Below are 21,741 nucleotides of genomic sequence, written 5' to 3'. Positions count from 1 at the left end.
GCAGTGACAGAATGAAAATTGCAGGATATTATCTTCAAGGTAATACAATTACTAGTTCAGACAGGAACTGTCACTAATATAGAACTTTGGCATAAAACTCGTTGCTTCTACAAGTAAATTAATTAAAACTACAGTAATTCTAATTCATGGAGAATGAGGTCTTAATTTGAAATAACTTTTGTAAATATTAGTTGTTGCTCTTTCATCTGCATTCACAAATAAAACCAATAAATAATATTCAGCTTGTTCATATCTTCACAATGTTATTTAAACAAATTCTAAAATCCACATTTCACATGGCTTATACTTTACTAATATAAACTGCCTCAAGAGTTAATAAGAGCAAACACACTTCTGAAGTTTAGTTGGACATGAGTTTCATTACCAAAAAAATATATTTATCTAGACTGAAGTACTATAATTTGGACAGCAATGTTGTTGGGAGAGGTATTAAGTTACAGTGTACTGCTCAGACTGAAGTAGTGGTTGGAAGAAAAAAAAAAGGAAAGGAAACTCTGAAAATTCCTGTGGTTCAGGGTGTATACAGAAACAAATGGTATTTACAGTTTCTCTGCTCAAATATTACTTATCTTTAATTCTATACAGAGTGAACTGTACTATAAAATAAAGCCTATAAGAAATAAACCTGAAAGTCTCTAATCTACTCATTTTTTACCCATTTTATATGCAATTTTAATAATAATTATTATTAGGCAATAAAATTATGTATTTAAAACTTCACAAAACTGAAGTTTAGATACCTCCAATGTCTGAATAATTAGACAAGAAAATCCCTTCAAGTTATGTAAGCAGGAAATTATAGTTTATAATACATGTTATATACAGGTATTCCACTCTAAGACCTATTCAAAAGAGTACCATATTCTAAGACACAAATCTAAAAAACAAGATACAGATCATATAAAAAATAACATCCTAATGACGACAGTTTGACACCATTAGGAAATTCTGAAATAGCTGTGCTAAAACCTTGATTATAGATTTTATTATTTTCCATTTAAATTTCAGCTGTAAAGTACTGTCAGATTTTTCTATAAACCAGAACACTCACCTTATGGGGCCTCCGCAAAGAAGTGCTAGATATTTCCCTTTTAGAGGTTCCATATCTTTTGTTAACACCACTTGTTTTTCCTTCATTCCCAGGCTTGAACTGTATATGCAACTGAGACGTCCTTGCACTATGACACTTGTATTTAAGACTGGATAAACAGCAAGAAACTTTTTGACGTGATCCTTCCAATGAAACACTTCTTTGCAAAACATGGTGGGTTTTGCTCGTCTGTGCATTTGGTCTTTCCAGTTCATTTATATTCATCTGGTATTCTGAATCTATTTTTGAGGGTAAACATGCAGATGTGCTACGTGCCAGTTTTAAAGGAGGGTATTTTGCACTGGAGTTCAGATTTAACTCTGCACTGCAACAGCCATTAACCATTTCACTGCTTGATGCAAATGCTCTTTGAGTCAGATGAACTGAAATACATGAGAAGCCACCAGCTACTTCTTCGCAAGTTGCCTGCTCAGAACTGTTCAAAATTTTACTTTTGTCCTGTAATGATGTATTCAAGGAAAGCGGTCGAACATCTCTAGCTTCACCAGAAGAGCAAACTGCTTTAGACAGCCGAAGTCCATTGACTGCTGTTGAAAGGAAACCCTTAGAAATGGTTTGATCTTCTTTATGTGCCGGCTCACTGGGATAAATAATTAGTTTATGTGATGTCTGATAGGCACCTCTATACGGCAGCTGACCTGAGGTTATGGGAGAAGCTGGGGGAGTACTGGAAGGACTCCTAGGGAAAATTACCAATGATGAACAACGCCGCAGTGGAATTTTAGTTTTCTTCCTCACTGACAAAGCATCTTGGTCAAAAGTAGTATTACTTCTACACGCTTGTACTTCTTCCTGAGGTGAGTTGTTTCTATAGGGATTACATTTGTTAGAAATGTTTCCATATGGAAAGTCACCATGTACAACACCACTACAGTAAGCACCATCGCTCATCGAAAGAGTGCCACTACCACTGTCACTGATGACACTGTTACTATATGAACCTCCATCACTCGTGGTACTTGTACATGATCCATAGTCACTGCCAGCACTGCTCAAGGATCCATTGTCACTGGCTGCAATACTGCTAAGACTGCCACTGCACGCAGCGCTACTGCTCAGATGGCTATCATTAGCTGGATGATCAACCACAATTCTAGCGCCACAATTTCCTTCATTACCAATACTGATGAATGAAGTGTCTTCGCCATCACCAGACTGAAAATATCCATTATACTTTCTAGACTGTAGAGAAATATGCAGTGAGGTGCTCTTTTTTTTTTGCAGTGAAGAAATATTTGCCTTTCTCTCTTGATTAATTATTTGCTGCATTACAGGTGCACAAGCAACTTGTCTAGGAGTCAGGTTCATTTGTGTAACATTAGGTTCAGAGTTCTGTGTCCTTTTGAAGTACATCCCGCTATTACTATCCAAAACATCTTCGGAGGCTTCTGATAACGGATCTGTGTTACTTCTTTGAGTTGCAAAATGCAGTCTTAACCGTCGTGCCATTTGTTCTCATTTCCACGCATGTTAGTGAATGAAAACCAGAAAAATCCTTCAGCAGGAAGGCTACAGGCAGCTGCACATAACCTAGAGCTAGTACATCACAACAGTAAAAGCTCATAGAAGTAGCAAGCTTTGTCCTAATTTCTACAAGATACTAGTGTTAAAAAAAAGACTGTACCTCTTGAAATAAGTCAGCCATTCGTTGAACTGCAGTTTCTGGACCGTCTTTGATTGCTTGTAGTCAGAAAGCACTCATTTATAAAGCACTTATGTTCCAACGACCTCAGCTGCAACACACTGACAAACACTACTAACCTTGTTTCAATTATGCCTTCTGTAATTTGCAAAAATGAATATAATAAACTCCCAGTATTTCCAAGTTTAAAACAGCAACTCCTGCTGCAGCTGCACTAGCTGAGTCAATGTGTCCGTACTTTCCTCAGCAGCGTATGACTACTAATATTTTTACCCGTAGGTTTAGAATTACAGGAAGTTGGTAGGAATGAAATCCCATATAATTGAGTATCAAGTCTAGGATTGAATTTCCAAATAGTAACCATGCTAGCAAACTGCTGAGGTCTGACTTATGCATAAACCAGGGAAATAACCCTTCTCCCCTAAAAAAAATAAAAGTTTTTCTACTCTATTTAAATAAAACTTGAAAGAAATCTGACATTATCTAACAATCTACACGTTGTTAACCAATCACACTTTGCAAAGATTTGCACATATTAAAAAGCTCTCCTGCCAATTAGTTAATAATTTTTAGTGAGATGCAACTGAATTAGAAATAACTTATCCTGATTAATAATTCAGCACTTACTTTCAGCCTACCATGTTAAATAATATTTTAACCTTTCCAAATTACAGCTGTTAAAGGTAGAAAGAAATAAAAATATTCTGCAAGCTACCATCTTAGCAAGCTACTGTCTTGTTTGCTTGAAGTCCAGATTAAGCGAACATTCATTACTGTTTGATATGACATGCAAATATATGGCCAGCTACATAAACTATGAAACACCAAGAGAATTATGTACTAGGATAAATATGGTTACAAAGCACAATTACAAAAGAAAGCTATGCTGTATATTATAAACAAACCACTTCATATATTCATAGCTAACTACTAATTTCTTTTCCAATAAAATTATCAAAATGAACAGCACAAACAAATGAATATATTGTCAACTCTTCTAAGAGTAATGGTATTGAGAATTCCTACAAATGTTTCACTGTCTTATATTATCTGAAAAGGTCCTTTGCTGGCATCTAGTGGGACTTTTGAAAAAAGACAATCTTACTGTTAAGTGTATTTTTTTGTTTGTGTTTTAAACATATTTGGTTATGAACGTACTTTTGAACACAGAAGCCATATATGATGCAGTACTAAATGCTACCACACTAACATGAAATTACTTAGTGCCGCTGAAAAAGTGCAAACAGAAGAGAACACTAGGCCATTTATACTTTTATAGGTCATACTACTAGATTTTTTTCTGTTCCATATTTATTTAACCTTTGCTGTATTTTAAGCTAGAAGGCAATAAAATTAACATTTAAACCTCCTTCCCAAATAAGAGCCAAGAATCGAATTCACAGTACTCTGTTTGCAAGCAACAAATTTGTTTTCTAATTATACTCCAGGGCTTACTTAACCTCCGTTACCTGAATTCCATGATTAGAATGCAGCAGTAAACGAATACTAGCTTATTCATAAAAGCCAACAAATACAATACTTCATCTATTTCATTATGCTTCACCAACTGGATTTCTTCTAACGTTATGTGCTGGAGAGGGGTTGGGGCAGGAAGGAAAGTCAAACACCATAAAACCTTTCTTGGTCACAGATTTTAAAAGTCACATTTGAACTACAACCAATATATTAGAAAAAGAAAAAAAAAAGTGTACATATGCTAAGATGTGTGAACGAAGAAGAAACAATGCAGTTCTTAAAGCCCCTTTCTGCCCTGACAACACATTTATTAGCAGCAGTTTGTAGCATTCTAGTGTGACGCACAACAAATTGCAACAATTTTATCAGATATAATACTTTCAGTAAATGAAAGCAACATTTTCGCTCCCAACAGATAATCGGAAATGTTTTTTTCCCCAATTTTCCCAAGAAACCCCTAGGTAAATGATAAACTGACATATTTTGGCAACTCAGAGTTAAGATTTCAGCCACATTTCTCAGCATGTCATTTTTCTTTAGCTATGATTTTGCAGGTATAGCCAGCCAGCTACAGCTTCCTTAATCACTCCAGAAATGACTTTTTAAATGCAATATTCTGTCCTACTGAATTAGAGTTCACATAACAATAATAAATAATAATAATTAAAGAAGGACCTATAGCCCCATGCAAATATTATTTAGCTCTTCATTATCAAATAACATAGGCTCTGGTACTTAATTTGAAATATGCAGAGCTGGGACAAGTTATTGTAAGACAGGAAAAGACTGCAAGATGTCAACTAGGTCCTGCACTGGCCCATCTCATAAACGATCTCATCCTCCTTCCTGACAGACTTTTCTAATGTGCTTTTAAAGACAGCTCTAACAGAGGATTCCACAAACTGGTCAAGCCATTTATTCTGCTAATGGCTTGCATAAAGTCAGCAAAACAAGTAAGTTTCAGTGCTCCCTTACTAAATCAGATCCAAACCAGGTGATTTTTGACAAGTCTTAAAACTACTCCAGAAAGATGTTAAATCACCAACAATTGGAGTCTTAATTAATGTTGCAGGACTTGGAATTTAAGGAGGACTTGGAAAATGAGTTTTGAGCCCAGTTTTCAAGAAAGCAACGTTTCTTAAAAACAGAACTAAGATTTCAAGGTTCAATTTCTCCCCGAAAGCTACCAGTAATAAAAGCACATGGGACAAAATTCTACAGAGGAAATCACCCATTAGGAGGACAGTCTCACAGCTCTCAGAGAATTCCATCAGCTTGCTCACATCCAGATTTTAAACAGTCATCAAATAGGCAGAAGAAATGCTGCTTAATACTCAAGCCGACTAAAATCATGAAAGATGAAACACCTTTTGATCATAGGTACATATCCTAGTGAAAAAGCACAAGGCACCCATAATTTATGACATGTGAAGATAAATTAATAGAAGTGGGGGAGTCTATCAATCCCAAACACTCACAAGCTAAGGCAACGATATGGCTGACTTAAAGTAGTTCAAGACATGTGGGACAGAAATTTAGTCTTCACCACAAAAGAGGAAGCTAAATAAAAATAGGGAGACAGTCTTTTCCATTGACCAAATGATGAGATGGGAAAGAAAAAAAATACTGTTATTGTAGAACTATACAGTGACTGATTAGGGCATGCTGCTTTGATCTCTAAATGCAGTCACACAGGAAACAAAGCACTATTTCCAAGTTGATCCAGTAAGATGTTTTGTTGGCTCCTCTCCCATAAAAAAACAGGTCAAACAGCTTATCTACTTTAGATCAGAGAAAAAACGGTAAGGAATTTTCTTGGTCAAACCGAAAAAGAAAACATTGGCCTTCCCCAAAATTAGGGATCTGATTTTCTAGTCATGCATCCTGACTTCCACAGGGTGGCAGCAAAGCCCCAATGACTACTTACAAAGTACTTCTACCTCATGAAGAATAGACCATAGCCCAAAGCGTCATTTTGAAACATACATCTGAGCATCCTGAAAAGTCACAATTAACCTGCCATGTAAACTACAAATGCTGATGATGCCTTTTAAAGTTGCTTTAAAAAAAATACAATGAAACGAGACACCGTATACCTGGGATAGGCATCCAAGGTCTGCTTGTTGAGACTTTCAAAGAAAAGGTACACCATTTTTTTCTGTGCTGCTCCTCACATACTGCAGAAACTTCTCACACATGTACACAGATACCTACATTCTCAATACTACTTTGTAGTAAAAATAAACATTCATTGCAGAGCCTTCAATATTATGGAGGGATTTGGCCATATCATTTGAGAAAAACTATAAAAAAATGATGCTTTTGAGTTGAAACAAACTAGAAGTTAAGAGCAATAGTATGATCACTCCTGATCATCGAACTATGGTAATGTCAGACACATAAACAGATCAGGTTTCCTTTAAGTTTCATTATAGATGTTGGTTTGTTTTTTTGTTTGCTTTTATCTTGAGCTTAGAATCCAGATGAACTTAATTTCATTCAAGCATTGAGTAAATTGCAATATTAATAAAGGACCTACCAAACGGTTTTCATCAAATACTTCAAAAAGAAGTCTGTGTTTCTGAGGATTAACCTAGGAAAAAGAAAGATGTTAATAGTTAAAATATACACTGAATTCCACTATTTGTCTTAAGACAAATGACATTTCCTCTTGCATAAACACGGTAAAACTAATAAAAAATCAAAAAAAAAAGTTTCTCATAGAACTTGGTATGCAAGTTCAGGAACGTATCATTGCTGATATTATATATACATACATATTTACACACCAAAGAAAAAAAAATCCCTCAGATCTGTATTCTGGAAGATTAACATCTTCAAAATATCCTTGGCTACAAGCATGCACCCCTAGTCTTCAAGTTCTCCACAGGAAGCATGTGTCCCAACAAAGTTAAAAGGATATCTCAACTGTTATATGCATCAACACAGAAAAACATCAGGCAAGATTTCAAAATACCATGGAAAAAGGAGTATGCCAATACTTAAAGACCCATAGGTGTTATGAATTTTCTGAGGAATTATTTCTTAAGTCCACTAACTAGCCTGCATAGTCATTTTGGCTACAGATGAAGAAACTGCTCCCCCATTTTGAGCACATGAATCAGCAGTTACAGCTATCAAGAATTGCTATCCAAAAAAAGCAAGTTACGTGGAAAATTTATGACACTTAGCAGAGGGTACCATATATTTGGTAAAGAATGCTTAAATAAATCTTTGTTGACAACAAGAAATACCTGGACAAATTTTCTGACAAAGCCTAAATGAGCTCTCCCACAACGTATATGCAAGGATAATTTAGTTTCTGGATAACAGAAAACAAATTAAAAACCAAAATATTAACTAAATGATCTTGGCATCTAGATTATAAAACCAATTCTCTAATAATAGCAGCTCAGAATGTATGCAAGTATAGTGTGTTAACTAGAGGTCCGAAAGGACCAAAAAGGGGTGGAGGATCACTTTCTAGGACTAACTGTACGGATAAAGGTATCAAACAGTACAGGTTTTTTTAATGTTGCAGAAAAGCACGTAATTAAACTTGGTGACTGGAAGCTGATGCTACACATTACTTTATATAAAGTCACAATTTCCTCATAAGTCAAGATATGATTTGTTTATCAGAGGAGGAAAATTCACCATCATTTTGAACGTGAGAAAGTTGCCTTTATTAAGCATGCTGAAAAACACAGAAGTCTGAGCCCTTGACTAGGCACTTTCTAAACTGGGGCCTCTACGTCTATGAATGTCTCAACAATACAGTATATGTTCTGACTGCGTGCTTGTTGGACAAGGAAGACATAAATTAGACATCTAATCTACACCTTGCTCCTAAAATAGAAGTAATACTATGCTTTTTACACAACACATTTGTATCGGAACCAGTAAGACAAGATTGGTGCTATCCCAAAAATGTTTTTTAAATCCATGCTGAAGTTTTTGAGTATTCATGGAACAAAGAAGCTAAGATTTTTATTTGTGCTATAGTTAAATTTTCAGTCTTGAAAATAAATGTATGTCTAAGGAAAGCAGTCTGTGAGTCTTTGAATATTAATTATAAAGTTTGCATTTCTGATCTTAAGCTGTAGAAGCAAGAAAATATTTTTCCTACTGTTAACATAATAACCAACATAGGTAATTAGACCGTAAAAAAAAAAAAAAAGGAAAAACACTTACTCTAAATAGAAGTTCTTCATTCCACTTTGGGTTTAAGGACTATATGTAGGAGGAAGAAAAAAAAGACAACATTGGTTATGGGAACAATTCTATACGGGTATCTTTTGTTGTTTTGTCTACTTGTTTTATGTCTGCTTTATCTCATATAACAATACACTTAAAGCACAAAAGCTTTAACACTGCTATTGCAGATAAAAGTCTTAGGAGCCTTATGCTGTTTATTGCAGGGCAGAATGGAGACAATTTACGCAAGTATTCTCAGATTCTGGCTGATGCCAAGGATGCAGAAAAAGGCATGTCATACAATCCAAAACAGTTAATTTATGGTATGTTTTAAGTAACAGTCACTGCTTCCCCTTGAGTCCAGATTCACTATCTGCATTGCTTACATGCAAACATAAACTGATCCTGAAATTATGAACTGTTACCAAATGCCAGATCTCTCAACAATGTAATCTAGACACACCAGGCACAGATGGACTAAACAGAATATTATCTGCCCAACCACACACCTTTCTCAACCGTGGTTATTTTCAGAAATACTGTAGATGTTTTGCACTCTCACCATAGCTAAACTAACAATTATCAACAAAAAGAGAAAACACATCGGTCAGTCATAATACAAATCACAGCCATTATCTGAGAACAGCAGTCTGGAAGAATATTTTCTCTCTCAGTTTTCCATTTTTAGTAGATCTAATATAAATTATCACTTCTAACACTGACTTTTGTCTGCAGGTATTCTAGAGAAACCAGGACTATCACGGTTCAGGTGAACTATACAATTTAATGTACAAAATAGAAAAGTTATACAGAAAGAGACATTAAAGACCCAAAAAAATCAAAACCACCCAGTATGTCCATAAACGATTCAGTTTTGGATCAGTACTTACCTCACCTTCTTTAGTGGTTCTCTACCTTCCACAAATAAAATTATTGAAAGGAAAATACTAAAAATAATGCCATAAACAGAGAAATAGGGTAGATTATGGAACACTCCTTTCACTTGAGGCATATTAATCCTTCTAGTTCTTGTATTCTTACCTTTCCTTCAGTGTCTTATCAAAAAAAAAAATATATACCCACAAAGATAACAGAGCTAACCTTTCTAATTGTTTTTGTCTGGACACTGCTAAGGACTCCAGTCACTGGATCATACACTGTCACTTTCACATATGGGTCGCTGTGGGGGGAAAAAGAAAAAGATAAGCAAACTGCTAGATATACTTTTTTTTATTTATAGCATTATTAGCAGTTGAGTTTTAAAAAGCTTAAATTAACAGAAGCTATTAAACTAGAAGTCACAATTTATTTACAAACACCATATCCATTGGCACTTATAAACATTGTCTATATAGTTTTAGAGATAATCAGTAATAATGCTTGATTAGTTTTTATCTCCATAGTAGCTAGGCCATTTTACATTCTGTATGTCACTACAATTTGATTCTCTTTCCTCTTGCATAATTCTCATTGCATGAGAAAAGATTTAATAATCTTAATGTATTTAGACAAGACATGCCTGAAAAAAATCAGTTGTGACTGAAAAATCTTAACTATTAAACTTCTTGTTTTTGACAAAAAGAATTTGGAACATCTGGAATTTGAGGTACTTCCTTAACGACTCGGTATTTTTACTAAATGTTCTGTTTCACAGAGTTTAACTTGAATTTTTCTGTTAATGAAAGTGTCTAATATGACAGCTTAAAATGACCTACTGCCTCTGATATTTTTCCTTCCTGTGGTACAAGAAACATTACATGAGTAACTACTTTACATGAACAGAAACAAGGCATTCAATTGCTCAAATAAACTATTAAAAAAGGTAGTGAGGACCATCCGCCACACAACAACAGAACATACAGTTTTCATATATTAAATTACAATGAGAAAAGTTGCCTTTTTTTTTTTAAGTAAGAAATTTGCACGTGAGAAAAAATAAGAGATTATCCAGCTTAAAAATATGAGTATCACGAGAATTTTTTCCGATGCTAAATTGATGACACATGTAAAAATAATACCGCTAGTGCTAAAATAACAGTATTTCTGTACATATGTAAAAAAAGCTGACAGCAGAACTAGTATTAAACTCACCAGTACTTTTTTAGACCCTCTGTTCGTGGGACAAAAAAAAATAACTTTACTACAAGCTGCATGCTACGACTTGCCAATTCTACAAGATCCTGCAACACATTCCAATTACAAAGTCTGATCTTTACTGTGGTAAATGTTAAATCATTTTAATTGTTTCTTTCCTTATACAGATTGTTAACTTTTAAATTTGTACATACCCAGAGCCTGAAGCCACTGGCATGGGTTTACCACATCTGTAGAACTGGTGGATGCTGTTCCTCTGCACATAATTTGAGTTAAAGTACTCTTGTTGCTACCACTGTTTAGTATGGTATTCATTCCAAGTCTTTAAAGTACAGATGAGACAATTTTGATTAAAACTGAACTATTGTAGTTTTAGCTGCACTCTAACTGAAGTAAAATATGTGCATGTATCTATTCTCCAAGACAGAAGTATTTTAGCGTGCAGAGCCCTCCCACATGTTGTTTTGCCAATGCATAGATCTGTCCATGTGACTTTTGGGCAAGAAAGTAGACACCTTCATGTTTATATAGCCTCTGATCATTTTTATAAGGTGCCAGTTAAAACTTTTTTTTTTTTTTTTTTTGGAAAGAGGCATAGTAGCATTTACTAAGATCTAAATAGCTATGGAAAGAAAATAAAGAATCAGCTGTCCATTAAGACATTAACCACATATTTTCTTACCTGGCTCCTAGGATATCCTTCTTGGCCAGACCAATTCCAGCTATAACCTTCACCCTAACAATTCGCGTGTTCTCCTAAAACATAAAATTCAGGATGCATTCAGTCAGATTTATTTTGCAGATCTATTTTTTGTTTATAGAACTAAAAAGCAATTCTTGGTACAGTTCTGGATTCATACTGAAAACTACACGCAAGTAATGCAGGTATTTCATCTGACAGAAACAGCCCTAGAATTCAGTAGCAAGTTTATTCTACTTTTACCCCTTTTCAAGTATTATCACCATCCTTCAGGACAGAATCGTTAATGTAGCATACAACTGTCCCTGCCAGCCTTCCTTCCCAAACACCCCTCAGAAACAAGATGAAGATAAATTGGCCCGGCAGTGGCAGTCACCATTTCCCCTGAAAGTCTTGCAATACACTCCCATCGGTTTGGACATTCTGCACAGCACACCCACAAAGACCTTCTAGAGCAAGGGCAAGAAAGATCGAGCTGCTGTTGCCACAATTTGCAGAGCCCAGTGGCTTTCACCACCTCCCAGCTGCTCACAGAAAGGAGAGCATTCAGGAGCAGCTTTCAGCCCTCTGTTTCTTAGCAGGCAACTCCTGGCTGCCCTTTACCAGAGCAGGCAAGGACCTTGTGACAACACACTGAACACTGTAACAACTTCTGTTTGGAAGGAAGCAAAGCACTGTTTGTCACTTACATCTCGCTAGCCATTCAAGCCACTTGCAATACGCACTTTGCCAAAAACATGCAGTTTTTACCTAATAGCATCCCAGCATTCATAACTGGGTGGGAAATATCTTCCGATGATAAATTTATTTTCTGGGAGGAAGTAAAAGGGTATCAAATTTGTCAGAACAGACTGATAAGCAGTGAAGAAACAAAAAAAGTTAAGAATGAAGAACCTGGGCATCTATTTTTTATTTTATAGCACAGAGAGGCTAGGCCCCCAAAAATGGCATTTTTAAGTTGCGTCAGCAAGGTGTGAGATCTTAAAAACAAGAAACAACCCACTATTTCAGCTACGCATTATTCAAATTACAGTTTGACAAGGGCACATAAGTTCGACTTGCAATTACACTCCTCCTGCTAATAAACAAACGCACAGACACGGTCTTACAGGGTTCCTGTGGTAAGGTATGGAATTCAGGAGCAAAGGCCTAACTGCCCTCAGAGGAGGAGGGAGCACCGTTTCTTGGGAAAGCAAAAGGCTCTGCAAATGAAGAAGCGTTTGTAAGGAATGGCTAGTCAGAGAGACTGTGAGGAAAGCTGATGTGTTCTGGTGGTGAACGAGTTAGAACGGAAACCAAGAGCACTTGGTAAAGCAGCAGATGCCATCCCCAGGTCTTTTCTGAATTCCATATATGACAGAAAGTGCTTTCAAAAGGAGACACACAGGGAGCACTCAGGGAAGTTTGCTTTGTCTTCGGGCTCCCATATAACCACAGGGCAGGACTCCGCAACCCGCACCAACTGGAGGGGCTCACAGAGCTGATGGACGGAATTAGAGCGCTAGTCCTGAGGCCTTCTCCCACCCTCTGAGGTGATTGCCAGGGGGCTGAGAGGAACCATAGCCACCTGCACAATAAAATGGTCAATCAGCCCAGACAATTCCAGCCAAACCACAAGTCTATCCTCCAAATTCACCTCAGAGAAAACTGTCTCCTAATAGGAAATCTAATAGACCAGAAACAAAAGACCCAGCAACAACCACCACACACGGTTTTGGTGTGTGTTTTAAACTGATAGCTGATATTGAACTGTTTATTTCCTTCTCCGCACTACAAGGAGCAGTAACTTGAGGAAACCCCTACTCTCGAGTGCAAGGCAATACTTGACCACAGGGATTACACACTGCTGAGGGGAACATACACTTCCACTCCCTGACCCTTCCCATCCCTTACACAGAGAGCTCACACCAGGAGCTGCCCAGTCTCTGGTCACACCCCTGAGCAGGGCAGACCATGAGAAATTCAGACAGGTTGACCCAAAAGCAGTCAGAAATACATTGCCCTGGAATGACTCATTCTTTTCCCTGATCATCCGGCAGAGGACAGAGGTCTGCTGACAGGATACAGGTCTGCAGCACGACCGTATGACCTCTTCTCCCCATGTGCCAGCAATTGGGCCTGGCTGATCACAGTCGAGCTGCGAGACGTTAGAGCTCCACACAGCACACCACACCTGTGCTTACTCCACTCTCCTTGAAACAGTCATGCCCTACTCAGTGCTCGGACTTGCCCTGTTTCAAGGTCTGAGGGAAAGAAAAATAATAATAGTGTACTTGCCATTTTTTTCCAGCATCTCCTCTCTGGCACGCTGTGTCCCTGCCTTACTCCTGACATCCTTAATAGGCAGCTGTGTGCTCCCCTGGCAGACAGAACTAGCTTCAACACATCTACAGGGAACAAGTTCAAAACCAAGATTTCGAGGCTTCAAAAGCAACTTTGAGCCTTGTCTTCTTCATTCACCATGCTGAGGAAATCAATATTTGCCCACTTCATAGCCAAACGTGGGAGAAATGGTGGACCGCAAAGTGCTGCTGTAGATCCACAGGCAACTGCAGCCTGAGAGTTTTCGTGGTCGGAGTCACAGGCAGGCTGCAGCAGTACCTTGTCTGTCGTGACTGTAGTCACCCTTAGGCTTGCCTCGCTACTCTTCCCCACTGCGGTGCTTCCAGCAGTGCTGCAGCAGGAGGCAGCACAAGCACCCAGCCAGGAACACGCCAGCCATGCCTAGCAGCACTGCGGCTTCTCAGGAAACCGCTCTCTCAAAGTCCAATTTATCTCCTCAACAGCCTCTTCCGGGGTATAAACGCCTAACAATTCTTTTGCACTCCTGAAATTAACTAGAAGGGAAGATAAAAAGATCAGCAGGCCTTTAAGATGGCCAGACAGAATAACCTCATTACACACCCACTCTCAACTTCTCCTTTGCACCAATTCGAGGATGCACCAAACACTTCCACGAACTCATCTAAATTGTTGAATTAACAGAAATTGAACCCAACTCATTCTGTCTTGTCACTTTCACATTCACTAACAATTACTCTGTTTACTAACAGATTGTATATAACAAAAAGACCATGAAATAGATGGTTTATGAGCTGATCTGTAGACAATCAAATAACAAAGATTTAAATGCCTGCCAACCTGCCATACTTGGATAGCAATGCAGCATAAATTTTTACGTATGCCTATTAAAATAGGTGTCAAGTAGTTTTTAAAATGTGTTCTGTACACAGCAAAGCAAGAGTCAAACTAATAAATATAAAATTTGATTTCTAAAAGTAGTGTTTAATTTCCACTGAAGTCACTATGAATCTACCTAGATTCCATTAATACAGATTAAGGTGAGGAGGTCTCAGATTTAGTTTTGGACAATAAAGTAGCCTTTAGAGAGAAATTGCAAGTATTTAAGAAGTTGAAAACCTGCTCGCTACTTTACCAGAAAAGAATGGTTTTACCAGAATAGCGTGGTTACAGCACAGTTAGTTAATTATAATCAATGACCAGGGATACAAATATTAACACCGTCCATACCCACCCCCAACTCTTCCAAATTCATGTGGTAGGAAATTAATCCTAAAGACAGCTCGGAGGAGTGACTGGCAGAGGTAGCAATCATTTTAGTGGTGAAAGTCCAGGACAGGGCTAAAGAATGACAATGAGACATACACAGAATGAAAGGGTGAGAAAGATGGCACAAATGAAGAAGTGATGACATGGCAATGACTACAGCACAAGATATCAACTAATCCAGAGAGTGATGATAAAGTGTAAGCTTAGTATAAATCCCCAAAGGCAAATTCCAGAACCTGAGTGTGGGCATGCACGCGTGTACGTTGAGTGCTTTGCCAGTCCCACAGACAGCAAATGACAAAACGTGGCCCACACAAGTCAAAGGTGAAAAGATTCACAACCAGATAACAACACAGAGTTGTAAGTTGTAAACTTAGAAGTTTTAGCTGCTGCCTATACCTGACACAGGGGAGGGGGAAAAAAGTTCCAAATTTTTCATTTTGTGTCTTGAAAAATTATAATGTTACACCAGCACAAGGCATTTGCCTTTACCACTCATTCATGTCTGCAACATCCAATAATTCGACTATGATTGTATTACGCTACTAATCGCCCTTCTTCACTTGAACAAGGAAGACAATGCACACAGTTTTGTGTTATCTAATTCAGTGCCTATAAATGCTCTTTGATGTTCATGTAAACACCTCGAATCCAAAAAAAATTCACCAGAGCTTTCAGCAAGCTGTAATTCATTTTTTGGATCGAACAATATTTCCAGACATTCTGAACCTCAAACAGCTGCCTGAATGATTGGAGTCAGACTCACAAAAAAAACTACCATATAGAAAAAGCACTTCATGTGTAAGATACAGGTAAAATTTTGATTAAAGATTTGTGTGGCAATAAAGACAAATGTTTTAGATTAGGAGAAGGGTTCTTCAGAGTACATATTAGATTAGTATTGAAAAATTAATTTTATTGATTTTTCTTTAATCTTTGATTCAAGTTTTGATTATTTTTACTATACTTCTACAGAAAAGACTCATGCAGAATATAAGGAAACAGCAAAAAATGGATTGTTAACATGAAACATTAAAAGGTACTATATGCTGGGCTACTAAACAGCTTTTTTGAGGAAGCCAATGTAAAAGTCGGCGTGCCTTACGGAGAGCACGCTTTGTAATGAACAATTGCTCTAGGCAATAACATCCTGTTATTCTTTTGTTCCAGTTAGATAGGTCAAGAATCAATGACCATTAAATTTAGCCAAGGAAGGAGCATCAAAGGATGTTACAACTATAAAACAGTGCAGTAGCAACACCTTTAAAGATTTTGGTAATATCTGAAATTATACGTTAAGGTTTTCTTAAGTTTCGTAACATGTCTGCATAAAGTGCACAGACAAAAAGAGAACAGAAGACACTGCTTCAGGTACATACAGATAAGGCAAGCTGAAATAAACATACCAACAATTTGCAAGGTCACAACTGAAACCAGTATACAGCCTGGCCTAGTAGATAGGGCATCAAAAGAAAGGGATGGTCAAGGGGCTAAATGTGTTGTACATAGCACACAGAGGGATCCTCCCCTTCCCATGTACTGAGATCTGCAAATTGCAGAAGAAAAAGAGCTGATCAACTACTACACAGTGTTCTGCAGTGCACATCTGCAGACTGCTCACCTCATTAATGAACAGCTGTAAACAGCAAAAGGGGCAGGACACTTGCATGGGTTGAAAGGCACTAAAGCCCAAGACCCCAATATAGATTAAGTGCTAGCATTAAAAACAGACACCATCAATATACAGTTTGTTTTATAACAGGCATCTCACATTTGTGAGCCATCTTACTCAAGGTACTCAATTTTACTGTACTGTTACCTTGTATTCCAAGCACAAACTGATAAATGAAGGACATCATCACAGGCTCTGAAGCCTAGGAGCAGTTGGGAAACAATGCTGAAAACAAGCGATAGATACAGCAAATACATATTTGTGTTGAATGGATAGCTTCTTTCTGCTCTGTTTTAGTAGGTGACACTGCTGTTTCTATATGCTAAAAAGAAACAAGCAAAAGAAAACAAACACACATCTCAGCAAGGGTCCTAGTCTGCCTCTCCCATCCAAGTGTACTTTGCTTATTTCATGTTTCAATGAAAGGTTTTGTCTGTTTGTTTTTTAAGCCTTGAGATCATTACTGACCATAACAAGTTATGCTAGTGTTTCACACCAAAAACAAATTTATTAATTGCATTTCTTGAGCAATAAGCCATCTGTTCAACTCAAATAGTATCTATGTTATTACATTATCTACACTGAGATTAGCACAGAATATTTTCCCTTAAGCAGTCCAGGAGAAGAGACTGATGCTTTTCATCTGTCTCATCTTAAAAATCACATTTAAGAACAGACCTGCTTCATATGTCATCGGAGATACTGATAATTTAAAATCCAATTATTTAATATTTAATCTAAAAAACCTAGATCAGGCTAAGAGGACTTACTTATGCAACATTCAGCTTGAACAGTTCAGGCAGGAGATAGACACAAAGTTGACAGTCGGCATGAGAAGCATGCCCAATGCAATCACTGTTAAAACTCATCTCACTTGAAAGAAAAAGTCTGCCACAGAATGGCCAGACTTGACTCAAGGAAAGAGTTCCTGCGATACTCAGACCTTGTAGGTGAGGCAGACTTGCAATGTGTGTGTTAGGTGACCTGTGCAGACCACTAGCTCGGTTAGCGTCACCAGCCCATTTCACCAGGAGACGGGAAGCAGGCAAGACTTCGCTGGCGGGCCCATTCCTTCGCAGCCCAGCCAGCACTCTGCTCCTCCTCTAGGGCAACACCACAGCTGGACCTTTTGTCTTTAAAGAAATTCTCTCAAGGCAAGCCAGGCAAATTTTCGACTCAGGAAGATTACTGTTACAGAACTACAGCAATCAATCTGGTAAACATAAGGTCCTCGACTTCCATCTGCTGGTTGCAGTCCAGTCTCACTAACGCACGGAGAGCATGGATGTAGTTGTGCCACAGAACATTTCGTGTTCACCAGTAAGGAAGCCTCATCCTTCCCCAAATGCTTGATGTTGCTATAGATTGTATTTAACGCCTCCGCTTCTGAATTAAGGAAAGACTCAAGAAGACCACTAATGGAGTTAAAAGTCTGCCAGCGTATTTTTAAGCTTTTTTCTTCCCTTTTTATTAAAAGACAAAAAAATCACTCTTCAACAAGCACAACCCAATATCCACAACAGTCACACCTGGCATTTTTTAGATCACCCTGAAGAAAAGGCTTAAACACACAAGAACAACTCCATAAGATAGCTTTTTGAAATTACCAGATCTACACAAATTATATTTTGATTTAAAAAAAAGAAGGCAAAACCATCACTGTTTCTGTAAGTGTCTCAGCTATACCATATACATACACTGGATTTTTGTCAACTGTTTTTTCTGCCTTGCAGAAGGTAGGTAAAGCCTTCGCAACCTGTAGGTTCCAAGCATTTTTGGAGCTGAGATGCGTGTCTGCTGTTTGTGTTTGGGTGCCCCACAGCAGCACAGTCACAGGGAGCAGGCAACAGCAGAGAGGTGCTGGGTAGGCCACAGGGTGTGAACCCAAACAGAAGTACTAGGCTGTCTCAAGCCTAGACGCTAACAAGCCAGGCATAATTACTGTTCTCATCAGAAGCAACCCAAAGGAAGAATAGGCCCCACCAGCCTCCGAACAGTATCTGTAAGATTTCTGGTTGTCAGCATCATCTCTGAAATGCAGCGCTATGAGAAGGGCTCTGGTGGAAGGCACGCAGAAGTGGAGAAGACAAACTCTAAGTCCAAGACATTCAGTTCACCGGCAGCAAGCTAAGTAGTCATTAAAAAAACTGGTCCAGTAGTATATTCTAAAGGAACAGAAGAGTATATCTGAAGTTTTCCAGAGCAGAACGCCATATGCATCTGGGAAACCTTCCATGACCTGCAGAAAACCAGACCGCTCACTCTACAGAGGGCAGCTCTCCAGTGACTACTAAAATGGCAGGTACGTCAGGCACGATGTCTCCTTGCCTCTAAGTTCCCACTACAATTCCCTCTGTAATTAAAAAAATGCAATTCCCTCTGTAACTAAAGAATTAACAGAACAGCAGCAGAGATTCCAACTAGTCTTCCTCCAATTTTTGAAAAACCATTTCACAACTGCTGTTCAAAATGCTGTATTTATTACGGCAGTCAATTGCCATCGTTGACTAACCAAAAGCCGATTTCACTAACTGAAAGCAAGTGGCTCAGTGTTAGGAAATGCTAGATCCCAGTGTTTCCTCTACACAAATCCAAGCCTGAACAACCTGGAAGTTTTGTGTTAGAAAGTCCCTCAGCCAAAGAAAACCACTTTAGTAAAGGACACCCTACCTCAGCAAGCACATTTAAGAGCTCCAGCAAAGTCACCACTACTACGACAAAGAAAAGCAGCAGCAGCAGCTGCGTCAGTCAGCTCCCACAGATCTGAAGCAATGCTTGGAGCTACGTGGAGAGGCAGGCGCATCCCGATCACGCAGGAACAGGCACAGGCTCCCACCTCACGGGGTAAGCCAAAGGCTGCAGCAGGTGGTGCGAGCACCGCAAAAGGCCTGACCTGGTTTGGAAAAGGTTAATGAGATGACAGAAAGTCATCATTTAACTGTTCTTAAAGCTCTTTCTTTTTCTACACTGAGACCTGCTGTAGTAAGAAGTGCAATTTGTTCATTTGCCTTTTTTCTATATACTACACCTGCAATGTAAAACAGTCCAAAAAAAAAGTCGACACTTGATTAGCGTTCACTTTTATTCTAATATTGTTCCTACATTAGATTCATTTTATCCTGTTAATGCATATTAATCCTGTTAGAACTTTTGATGATACAATCAAACTTTTTTTCTGATACACCTTACCAAGTAAACGAAATTGATATTGTTCAAAACTATTCCCTATTTTCTCCTTTCCTCATTTTTCAGCACGTGACCCCAGACCTCACTTTCCACATAGTGTTAAGACCCTGCTGTGAATACAGAATTAGTAGTTTTCACCACAGACTTTTCTCGTGCTGATTATTTCAATATCCACACAAATCACAAGAAGTCCTGTGGAAAAAGAAAGATATAAATCCATTTTACAGATGAACAACTGAACCAGGGAAGTTAAGAACTGTATCTGCTAGATCCTGGTACTGACACCCAAATATAGCATATACAATAACCAGCTATACACCAAATAACCTCAACTACAGCTTCCTTCCGAGCCCAGCCCCTTTGCCATCATTTTGTTTGTGCCAGCAACATCATGCTAGCAATGCTGTGTGTTAAGTCCAAGTAACTAATACACCATTAACCAATAAATTAGCAATAAATGAACAAACTCGGGGGGTGAGGGAGGCAAAGAGAACTCGCACTGTAATACTGCATTCGGCTACCTCAAAAGTCAGACAAATCTTCTCCCCACCTTCCACCACCCCAGCTACCTTACCACATAATCCTATGCAATAGCTGCAACAAGTACTGAGGTTTTCCAGATAACACCTCTTCTTTTACCAGACAATTTTGATTCATACCCCAGGCAAATCCATCTTGCAGAGTGGGTGGAACAGCAGCCTTGGGAAAGCAGCAGTGTACAGACAGACATAAACTATAAAAAGTCTGCAAAACCGTGGGGGAGGAGGAGCGCTTTCACAGAGAAGTCCTTGAGGTCATTTTCTGTATGGTTTGTTTTCACTGTGATTCTGCATGTGCAGTCTTCCAGATTTGAACTCCAGGAAGGCGAACAAGATGAATCCAAAGAGGTAAGAACTCTCGTCTCCATTGCAGCACCCTAGGCCAAAGTAGCCAGCAGCAGTTTTCCTACAACCCTAAGGTTGTTCACTCTATCCTGAGCACATGCAGAATCACACACTGGAGCTACAACGAAACTGACCAAGTCCCTCACCATAAACAAAGGGCGTTTTCCACATTTGTAACTTGAAAAAGTTTGGCTAAGCTTCTGAATTATAGACAAAGGTAAATCCCACAGACTTGTTACATACTCAGGAATTCTCTACTTCCCCCAGCTCAGTCTGTGTTCTAAAGAACACGGGGAAGAGGGGAATTTTTCAGTTTTGACCAGATTTCAAAACATTTTCCCCGTAGCAAGGCAGGCTAAAAACCAACAAAGCCGACCAAAATTTAGTAAAGCAAGTTGAAGTCGCGAGCCTAAGGCATGGAATGTTTGAGCCCAACCAGACAGCCCCAAAAAGTTACTGGCGACTGGAAGCAGGGTCGTGCAGGGGCACGCCACGCAGCCCTGCAGCACGCTGTGCCCACTTGCTAATAGGATTCCAACGGGACTGCAATGCTAAGATGGAAATAAAACACGTTAAGGAGAGCTTTGTAGGGACTCCACTGGAAGCAAGGCACAAATTAGGAAGACTCACGCTAGCAGCCCACGAATAACACCTCCAAGTTGTAAGAACTGCTGCTAAGCACGCAACAAGTGTCCGTCGGGACGGTCCCCGCCCGGCCCCCGCAGCGTGCCCGGGGCCAGCAGGACGCCCCGCTGCCACCGCACGCGGGTCCCCGAGCATCCTCCCAGCGCTGCAGCCTGTCCCCGCTGCCCCACAAGGAACCCCAAGACCTCCCTCACCGCTCCTCGCAGGGCTGAGGCACGCGGCTCCCCCTCGGGACCCCCCCGAGCTCGGGGTCGGTCCCCGGCCGCTGTCTTTCCGCCGCCCCAGCCCACCGCCGGGACCCCCGCCCCGAACCCGGCACCTGGGGCTGCGGGAGCCGCCCCGCCTCGGCCCCCGGCCCGCAGGAAGCCCCCCCCAGCTCACCTCCGGGCCCGGCAGCCCCAGCACCTCCGCGCCAGAGGCCGCCATGGCCGCGCGCGCGCTCCCGCCGCAGCCCCGCCACCGCCCCCGGCCCGCCCCCGCCCGCCGCAGCACGAGAGCGCGCGCGCGCACTCCCTGCCCTCCACCCCATTCTCGCTCCGCACG

The 21,741-nt window shown here is 39.5% G+C and overlaps 1 protein-coding gene across 2 annotated transcripts in view; it reads right to left on the bottom strand.

Annotated features, from left to right (window-relative positions):
* NEDD4 (NEDD4 E3 ubiquitin protein ligase) overlaps positions 1-21,710 on the bottom strand; it is a 56,192-nt gene extending 34,482 nt beyond the window's left edge. The window contains exons 1-5 of one of the 2 annotated variants that reach the window (XM_083849970.1): positions 21,580-21,710; positions 11,224-11,297; positions 9,549-9,627; positions 8,445-8,483; positions 6,790-6,843 (exon numbers count right to left, since the gene is read on the bottom strand). In XM_083849970.1, the coding sequence (XP_083706096.1) occupies positions 6,790-6,843; positions 8,445-8,483; positions 9,549-9,627; positions 11,224-11,297; positions 21,580-21,624 (291 nt within the window). In that variant the 5' untranslated portion in view covers positions 21,625-21,710. Of the gene's footprint in view, positions 1-1,072; positions 2,876-6,789; positions 6,844-8,444; positions 8,484-9,548; positions 9,628-11,223; positions 11,298-21,579 lie in introns of those variants that run through there. The other variant, XM_083849969.1, reaches the window with a different exon arrangement.
* Between the last annotated feature and the right edge of the window lie 31 nt (positions 21,711-21,741).

This window comes from Anser anser (genome assembly GCF_964211835.1).
Source record: "Anser anser genome assembly, chromosome: 10".
Lineage (NCBI taxonomy): Eukaryota > Metazoa > Chordata > Aves > Anseriformes > Anatidae > Anser > Anser anser.
The sequence above is the reverse complement of the archived record's forward strand: the minus strand, read 5'-3'. Positions and strand labels throughout refer to the sequence as shown.